General features: G+C 43.5%; 1 protein-coding gene across 2 annotated transcripts in view; it reads right to left on the minus strand.

Moving 5' to 3' along the window:
- Positions 1-5,610, minus strand: part of USP10 (ubiquitin specific peptidase 10) — a 71,434-nt gene extending 65,824 nt beyond the window's left edge. For both annotated transcript variants that reach the window (XM_054048737.1, XM_054048736.1), the window contains exon 1: positions 5,501-5,610. In XM_054048737.1, coding sequence (XP_053904712.1) covers positions 5,501-5,521 — 21 coding nt within the window. In that variant the 5' untranslated portion in view covers positions 5,522-5,610. The remainder of the gene's footprint in view (positions 1-5,500) is intronic.
- Between the last annotated feature and the right edge of the window lie 3,702 nt (positions 5,611-9,312).

Below are 9,312 nucleotides of genomic sequence, written 5' to 3' on the forward strand. Positions count from 1 at the left end.
TCTGCAGAGCAACAACCACCAGGAGTTTTCAACACCATGATTTCCACCACAAATAAGTTCTCTTTTTCTGTGTGTGAAGGTTGTACAGCTTCTTTACTTCTAATATGGATGGTAATAATGCTGGTAAATCCATGACAAATATGTAGCTTTCAATGGGAAAAGAACTAAGAGTTAAGAGGAGATGCCCTGACTTTGTGAAATTACTGCAGTAAATTGTAAGTGATGTATGAAATGAAAAATCCTTTCCACTGCACTCAGCGAATACAGATCACACTGCACTATTATTGTGGTTCTAGGATATTTAGCCCAGTTCCAACAAAAAAATACCCTAAAAAGCATCTACCATGCACACTATTATTGGAGGGAAATCAATCTTTTAATAAGTTTTTTAAAGTGTTTCCCCACACATTATCTTTAGGGGAAGTTTGGAAACTATATTTTTTTATACCGAGAGCTTTCCTATAACATTCTTCTCCTCCCTCTTTTTGAAGACCTCCAGATCCTCTTCCCCACTTTAAAAGAATTTTCCCTAGTTTCATGATGTGCTGTACATGAAGATCACAACAATCCATTCAAATGAATTACCCAAATATTCAAACTAGTGGCAGCAGACAGAGGTGCAAGGGTAATAAGATACAATAGTGAACTGCAGACTGGCAATCCTTTTAAAGTTTATTATCTGAATTCCAAAATAGTTGGGCCAATCCCCAACACTTATCAAAATAAAAGATAGCTACAGAATAGAAAATTATTATTGATTCCCAGTTAATTAAATTTTAACGATACATATTATGATTGTGATTCCACAACCACACCATCCTTCGATTATAAACTATATGGAACAAAGAACATGTCTTATACTTCATTTACAAAGCCCATGTAAATTTACATCACTGTTTACATGATTAATAACTACAACCAGTGTCACATTCACAGAATGTTAAACATTTATTTCAATTTCTCCTACACTACAAAATAAAAATCCACAGTAGGCTCTGGGTATCCTTGACAATCTTTTAAAAATGCATTCCTGAAAACAATACACAACAGTATAAACAGAATTTTAATAAGCCCCTCCAAGACAATCTCCCACCCAAGGATCACCCAATCTTACCCATCTCTGTATAAGCAAGGGAGAAAAAGAGAGGCCTTACAGCATACTCCGAAGGTTAACTAACTTGGGCTATTTGAAGCCCCAGAGAAGTAGAGAACTCCAAAATACAATGGTGTTGTTCGGATCAGATGCAAATAAACTAGGTATTAACACTGCTGAATCTAATAATCAAACACACACTTCATTAGCACAATAACTTAACTAATTTTAACAAACAAGTCTATAGAGTTAAACTTTGAATACATTAATAACTGATTTGTACAAAGTTATATCTTTTAAGTAATCTAAAACAGTATAACCCTATTATACCACACCTCTACCCCGATATAACGCGACCTGATATAACACAAATTCGGATATAACGCGATAAAGCAGTGCTCGGGGGGGGGGGGGGGGGGTTGCGCACTCCGGCGGATCAAAACAAGTTCGATATAACGCAGTTTCACCTATAATGCGGTAAGATTTTGTGGCTCCCGAGGACAGTGTTATATTAGGGTAGAGGTGTATTTAGACAAAGGGGGGGGGAAGGTTCTACCCCTTCTCCCCTTCCTTCGCCCACCCCAGAAAACACTGACCCATCACTGGTAATGTCACCCAAAAGGTCTGTACAGTTCTATTCACTAAAATAAGAAACTAGTAATTACACAGAACAGAAATAGGGATTTCTAATCCCAATTTTAAAATGTATCAAATATGCCATGAGGCTTTTCTACTATTAAGTACCTTTGTTCTGTACAATGTTCCTTAATCCTAAATTGTATGTTAAATGGTCACAAATAAAGCACTTCCACTAAGAAGAAAAACTGCAGTTCTAGCATGTGTAATTCTTTGTAAATGAACATCTACATTGCTGAAATGGCATTAAAGTGACAAATGACTATAATCCAATGGCCCAAGGACAGCAAGTTCTATTACAAACAGATTTGTCTGTTTTGTATGACACAGCATGCTGCACATGTATCACAACAAATAGAAACTGAACAGCATACTTTACCTATATGCAAAAGCATCACTTTCCCCCTCTTCAACTTTAGAACTAGTTACATGAATGGAGGTAGCAGTGTGTCTAAGCAACAAACAGGCTCCCTAAACTGACACTACAAAAATCATTAAATAAGCAAACTGCAGTAGCAATTATAAAAAAAGGTCTCTGAACCAGTACTGTAGTCTAGAATTTTTTTTGGAAGGGGGGGCAGCAGACTGAAAAAGTTACAAATTTTCCTTCTAGTTACTTGTGTGGCACTAAATTAATCTTGTCAAAGAACAAACAAGCAAGAAATGATTCATCCCACTTTTGTAATCCTTTCCCCATTTAATCTGTTTTCACAAGGTTTATGCATGAAGTTTGTCATACAACTAATTCCACCTAAATGATAAAAGAAAATAAACAGAAATAGGAACTGTTCCTAGTGTTCATGATTAGCGCTGTGTATTAATACTTCCAATAAAGAAACTTCCAACATTTGCTGAAGAATGAAAATGGTTTTATTTTAAGAGTAGGATTTTTTAAGCTTTCTTAATGTAATATAGCTTCAAACACAGCTAATGTTAAAACAAAGCTTAATACCTGTAATAGGACTCAAGCAGTGATGCAACAGGTTTATTTCAAGTTCTGTCTTTGAAGAGAGGGGAAAAAAAAACTAACAGATTCTAAATGTGCTCAGAAGTACACACCCATAAGTATAGTAGAGTGATAGGAGTGTTTAAGTGTCTGATTAAAATGATTATGAAACAGCTTCATTAAATAAAAAGCCAAAAGTGACGAGTATATTTGAATTATATTGGGATATTCTGAAATGCATTTTGTACAGCACATTGTCAAAACTGTCATTTCAAGATACTCCTTTCAAAATGTCATGTACTATCACTTCATCAGAAATAAAAATACAGTAAACATGGAATTAAAGCCCGCTGTATTTGCTTTCTCCACTCCATTAAAGTGAAACTCTCTGGATGATGACATTGCTCTGCTGAAAACAGACTGCATGTTTCATGGTTCCCAAAACAGTCATAGAAAAGCAGAATAACTTTTCCTTGGAGATAAATATTTCTCAATCAAGATAAACAAATTTAGTTCATAGTCACATGAAAAATAAATGCTTTATACCTTTACTGGGTCTCTTCATGATGGTATGCACATAATGTGTTAATAAATTAGCAATGTGGTATAGTCTCATACTAATAGACAAGTCATATCAAAACATACTCCATTTCACTCTAATACTGTCTCTTAAAATTATTTAAAAAAATAAAAATAAAATCACATCTACATCTAAAATTGCATTTCCACACACAAAACAAGTATGTAAAGAACTTTTTCTCTTCAGATTTTGGGAACTGCAGTCCTGAGGATGCATTCATACATTTATTTTTTCCCAAATAATATTCTCTTCCTACTTTAGCATTTAAAGCATGCCTTCCTACAATACTATCACCAGCACCTACAGTGATGCCATAATAAAAACAATATGCAGAACTGGATTATAACAGTACATGGTCATAGAGATTTAAGCAAAAATTTAAAAAAAACTAGACTATCTTCAGGAATAATGTGAGTGACAGTGAACAAATATCAGCATATGACAATTGTAAAGTGCCAAGATGATTGATTTAAAAAAAATCTGCAAGTTCATTTTCTGAAGGATACACAAACTTCAGTCCTGATCCTGTAAAGACTTACATGCTTCACTTATCTACAGAATAGTCACACTAACAGTAGTACTACCCACAGTTGGTTAAGTGGCCTTGAAGATACTCACTGTGAAAAGTGTATTAGAAAAAGAGCAAAGATGCATGTATAATCCTCTTTAACTGCTACAACATAAACGTAAGTTATCAGTTGTGTGCTTTTTCTTTGCAGAAAAAAAAGATGGGAGACTTAATGAACTAATCATCAATACAAAAAATATCTGTCATTCTCCATCAAGAAAATCTGAATTTCTGTCTTTTGCACTGCACCTGGATAATAATCACACAAAATACTGCTTATTTTACTCACTTGGGGATGGGGTAGAAGGGAGTCCAAAAAACTTTAAAGCTTAACTTTGAGTTTATCTCAATTTTCATTATATTATGTGTTGTATACTGCTCACTTGAGAAACAAAACTACATTAATTCCCATTAATTCCCTGCTTACAGTGGAAGTTAAAGGTAAGAAACGCTGTAACCATTATGTTTTATTATAAATATTAAAACCAAACAGGCCACACAAACTAATTGCCTCCAGCACTCAAGTGTCAACAAAAACAGCTCTCTCAAAAATCAAGCCTGACAAGTAGTACACCTCAGTAGTTTTAATCAAGTATACTCTTGGCTTAAAAAAACACAGCCATCACCATTAATGCACTACTTTTACTATATATATATATAAACACTTTGATGAATGACTTTCAGAAAAATATGCCACACAACTAATGCATTATCACGTTGCTCTAGACACTTTCATTTTCTGAAAATATTTTTTCAACTAGTAAAACAGCATAATATTATTATTTGTATTATGCCTAATCTGATCAAGCATAAAACTTTGCTTTTTTTTAAATACACATCTACCAATGCAGCATATTTATCCCCCAATACTTTGATTGGGAACAAAATTTGCACACACAAAGCAATGAATGTTCCACTTGTCCCATTCAATCATTTGCTTTTTTTACACACTGGAGATTGGACCAAAGAATCAAGCCTCATGTGCTAACTTTCCTTCAAGTTCTAACTTTCATGCAAAAGCTCCCAGGAATGCAGGATTTTTATTCCATGCATAGCTATCTCGGCTGGTTTATTACACACACATCCCAAATACAGGATTTTTATTCCCTGCACTGATACCTTGGCTGGCTGATCCCACACATACAGACACACACACACACACGGATTTTCACACACATCGCAGCGCATGTTAATCTCGTTACTCAGCCCTTTGCAGCATCGTGCACTAAGGTTTGTTTGGGGAAAGGGGAAAACCCAAATGAATCCCCAAACTCCTTATTGCCTTCCCATTACAGAATCCCTTCCCCTCCGCCCCAAAAAGCCCATCAGCCTCCCCGCCCCCCGCCCAGGCTTGGAGGGAGGAGGAATCTCCACATCCCGCGAAGGACACCCAGGAGGCCGCCCCTTCCCCGCAGTGAACCCACCGGCGATTAAGGGCCAGGATCCCTTCCCCCCATCAGGGGCTGCGGGGAGGGCGGCGCTGCCGGCCCCCCCGGGGGGACTCAGGGCCCGCCGGCCCCCTGAGGAGATTCAATGAGGCTGCAGAATCACCCTGGGCCTAGTCCCGGGCAGCATGCTTCCCCGGGGCCGGCGAGGCGGCGGGGCCCAGGAGCCCCTGCGGGCCGGGCAAGGCTCCCCCGCCACCCCCCGCCCGGCGGGCCCCGGGCTCGGCCGTACCTGGGCGCTGTTTAAGGCCATGGCGCCCCCGCTTCAATGGGGAGCTCGGCGTCCGCTCGGCTCCTCACGCTGCTGCCCCCGCCGCCGCCATCTTCTCTCTCGCGCACACACACCAGCGGGCGGGCAGGCGGTCACCAGCGCGCCTGCGCGCAGCTCGCCCCGCCGGCAGGGGGAAGGACTCTGCGCCTGCGCGCAGCCCGGGAGGGGGGGGTGAGAGGGGTGGGGCCTGCAGAGTAGCTGAGCCAGCGGGAGAGGGGGCGGGGGGTGAGTGGGTGAGGGATGGAGATGGCCAGGGGGCTTTGGGCCTCTCTCCGGCCCAGAGGCCTAGGCGGCCATTGATTGTAAGGGATCCAGCCTGATCTGTCTGCCTCTGAGGGGGCGCAGGATGGCTACACAGAGAGTCCCCCCCCCACTCTCTGGGGTGAAACTGGGCTGCAACAAAGACAGACTCACAAACACCCCCTCCCCCGATCCCAAGTGCACCTTAATGCCAACAAGGCTGGTGCTCTGCCCTTTAAGCTTCATACATGTCAGCAGTTGGGCTGCCTTGAGGTACAGGGGCACAGTCCCAGCTGGCCAGTGGAGATCTGTCTCTCCCTGGAGTTGTCACATGTTCCACTGCTGGGAGACGTCTGCTTGGGTCAGGCTGACTCTGCCTTCTGCAAGGTTGCTGGCAGTGGCAAGATGTTTGTGGGTCTCAAGTTCTAGCCCTGGTCCCAGGAAGTGTCACCTCACGGCAGCCACCTTTCATTCAGTTGTGTCACTCAGGTGATGGGAGCTGTCTGCCCGGCTGGAAAAACTCAGAAAGATGATGTTTCTATTAACCACGGACTACCAATGTAGACAAGCCATTTATGCACGGTATAAAATCAGTTCCTCGGTGGAGGCAATATATCTTCAGTGTGTTAATTAAGAACACACACAATGTGCGTTCATAATGGCAGTACATCCAAAAGGTTGCCTCCAAGAAATTTAAGTCTTTATACTTTGGTATGTGACCGTTACAACCACTGCTGCAACCTACCAATGTTTTTAGCTTTGACTTTACTGGTCAGACAATTCATTTCTAAAGCTTCCCCACCCCAAATACATCATCTACTTCACTTCTCAATGTTTTCCATGCCGGGATCCTCCGCTAATTTAGTAACATTGGACAGGCAGGGAGGTCACAACCTCCACTATTGCCAACACTTCAGTTCGTGAAAATCTTTTGCTTAAAGACCCAGCTCATAAAGTCATGTTATTACTTGAGAATCTCAGCTTTATTAACAAAATAAAAAGAGGTAAGTTTCTAAACCTCATGTCGCAGAGAAAAGTTTGAAAATATGGGACTCTAAAGCCTCAAACATCAGAAAGCAAATTAAAACAACTCAAAATTTGTATTTGACAAAAAAATCTCAAATATTTAAGACAATTTCATGATGTCAAGGGAGCTGATTCATGCTTTTTGAATGCTTGAGGTTGGCAATACTTCAACCTCCAGGTTGAGAGTCCATAGTATACTTCACTAATTAGTCCATCAGTGTGATATGTTTATTTTGCTCTATATTTGTTCTTTTAAAAAAATCTTACTGTACCCTACAAAGGCACAGCTGGAGTTGAGAGTCTGATGGTAAAAAAAACCTATGAATGTCTTGCTATGATCAAACCTATGATTGTTTTTCAGAGAAAAGGCAATAAAGATTTTTTTTTTGGAGGGGGGTTGAGGAGAGGGCTAAGAAAAATATAGGGGGGTGTAGTGAAGGGAAAGGAGACATTCATGTTGGGTTTTTCTTCTTCGTACAGATTGTTAATTTTGAGTGAGCTCACCCAATTCCCTTCCAGCTGAAATTAAAAAAAAAAAATCCCAATCAAAAAATAAATCTGCCCTTTTTTACCTGAATAGAAGTCGGTATCAGGCATGGAAATATCTGACTCGTAGGAAGGTTTGTGATTTTGCTTTAAGCTAAAGCTTTCTTTTAAGAAGGTCACTGCAAATGAAAAGTGTTCCTCATCCACTCTGCTTTTGGTAACACGGTTTTTCCCCAATCTATTTAAGGTGAAGTTGCACTTGAGTAGGGTTACCATATCTCATAAATAAAAAAAGAGGACCCTCCACGGGCCCTGGCCCCGCCCATTTCCCCACCCATTTCCACACCCCTGGCCCCGCCCAGCCCCGCCCCTTCCCCACCCTAACTCCGCCCCCTCCTCCCTCCCACTCCCAGCCAGGGGGAAAGGGCTGCCCCAGTGCTACCAGCTTCACGGTTTCCCGGGCAGCCCCCAGACCCTGCGCCCCCAGCCGGCGCTTCCCCAGCGCAGCTGGAGCCCAGGAGGGGAAGCGCCCAGCCGGGGGCGCAGGGTCTGGAGGCTGCCCAGCAAACCGTGAAGCCGGTAGCGCTCGGGCTTTGGGCAGCCCCTATGCCTCCGGACCCTGCGCCCCCAGCCGGGCACTTCCCCTCCGGGGCTCCGGCGGCTCTGCGTAACTTACACTGTATAAGTTACACAGAGCCGAAGAGGAGCAGAGCCCCCGCAGCTGGAGGCTCTGCTCCTCTTAGGCTCTGTTTAAGAGCCGGGCTGCCCCAGCGCTACCGGCTTCGGGCAGCCCCCGTGCCTCCAGACCCTGTGCCGCCGGAGCCCGGGAGGGGAAGTGCCCGGCTTGGGGCGCAGGGTCCGGAGGCAAGGGGGCTGCCCGAAGCCGGTAGCTCTCGGGCAGCCCGGCTCTTAAACAGAGCCTCCGGCGGCTGCGGCTCTGTGTAACTGACACTGTGTCAGTTACACAGAGCCCCGGGGGCTGGAGGCTCCAGCTGCCGCGGCTCTGTTTAAGAGCCGGGCTGCCCGAGCGCTACCGGCTTTGGGCAGCCCCCGTGCCTCCAGACCCTGCGCCCCCAGCCGGGCACTTCCCCTCCCGGGCTCCGGCGGCGCAGGGTCTGGAGGCACGGGGCTGCCCAAAGCCGGTAGCGCTCGGGCAGCCCGGCTCTTAAACAGAGCCGAAGAGTCGGGGAGGAGCAGAGCCGCCATTTTCCCGGACATGTTCGGCTTTTTGGCAATTCCCCCCGGACGGGGGTTTGACTGCCGAAAAGCTGGACATGTCCGGGAAAAAGAGGACGTATGGTAACCCTACACTTGAGGCATTTGCTAACATATTGGCATTTGCAATGTGAGGAAATCTCACAGCTTAATTTCTTAGGCCATGTCTACACTAGCAAACATACAACGACACAGCTGTACTGATGCAGCTGTGCTGCTGTAAGATCACTTGTGTAGCCGCTCTATGCCAACAAAAGAGAGCTCTCCTGTCGACATAATAAAACCACCTAAACAAGCAGCAGTAGCTATGTCGGCGAGAGAAGCTCTCCCACCGACATAGCACTGTGCACATGAGCGCTTATGCTGGCAAAACTTATGTTGCTCATGGGGGTGTTTTTTCACACTCCTGAGCAACATAAGTTTGCCAACATAAGTGGCAGTGTAGACATGGCCCTACTGAATAATTGTTCTGTGTTTTTTTTTTTCTGTATTCTTTTTCTTGCCACACACCCTGTCTCCACCACCCCCTCTTTTGTTTCTGGGAAGTGTAGCTCTTCTTTCCCAAACTGTGAGAAGCAGAAGTATTAAAATCTTAACAAAATAGCTGTTATTGTTTTGGGCATTACATATGATAAAATAAAACACCAATGGGTGTTCACTTTACAAGGAGAATTATGGACTACAACCCACAGAAAACTCATCTAGTTGACGGCATGATTCACTTCAGCATAGAGTACTGCCCCTGATAAACTGCTAGTGTTTGTTAAGAAAAGGCTGACTGTATAGAGTTCTACAGTAGGGTGCCA

The sequence above is a fragment of the Malaclemys terrapin genome, chromosome 14, assembly GCF_027887155.1.
Source record: "Malaclemys terrapin pileata isolate rMalTer1 chromosome 14, rMalTer1.hap1, whole genome shotgun sequence".
Lineage (NCBI taxonomy): Eukaryota > Metazoa > Chordata > Testudines > Emydidae > Malaclemys > Malaclemys terrapin.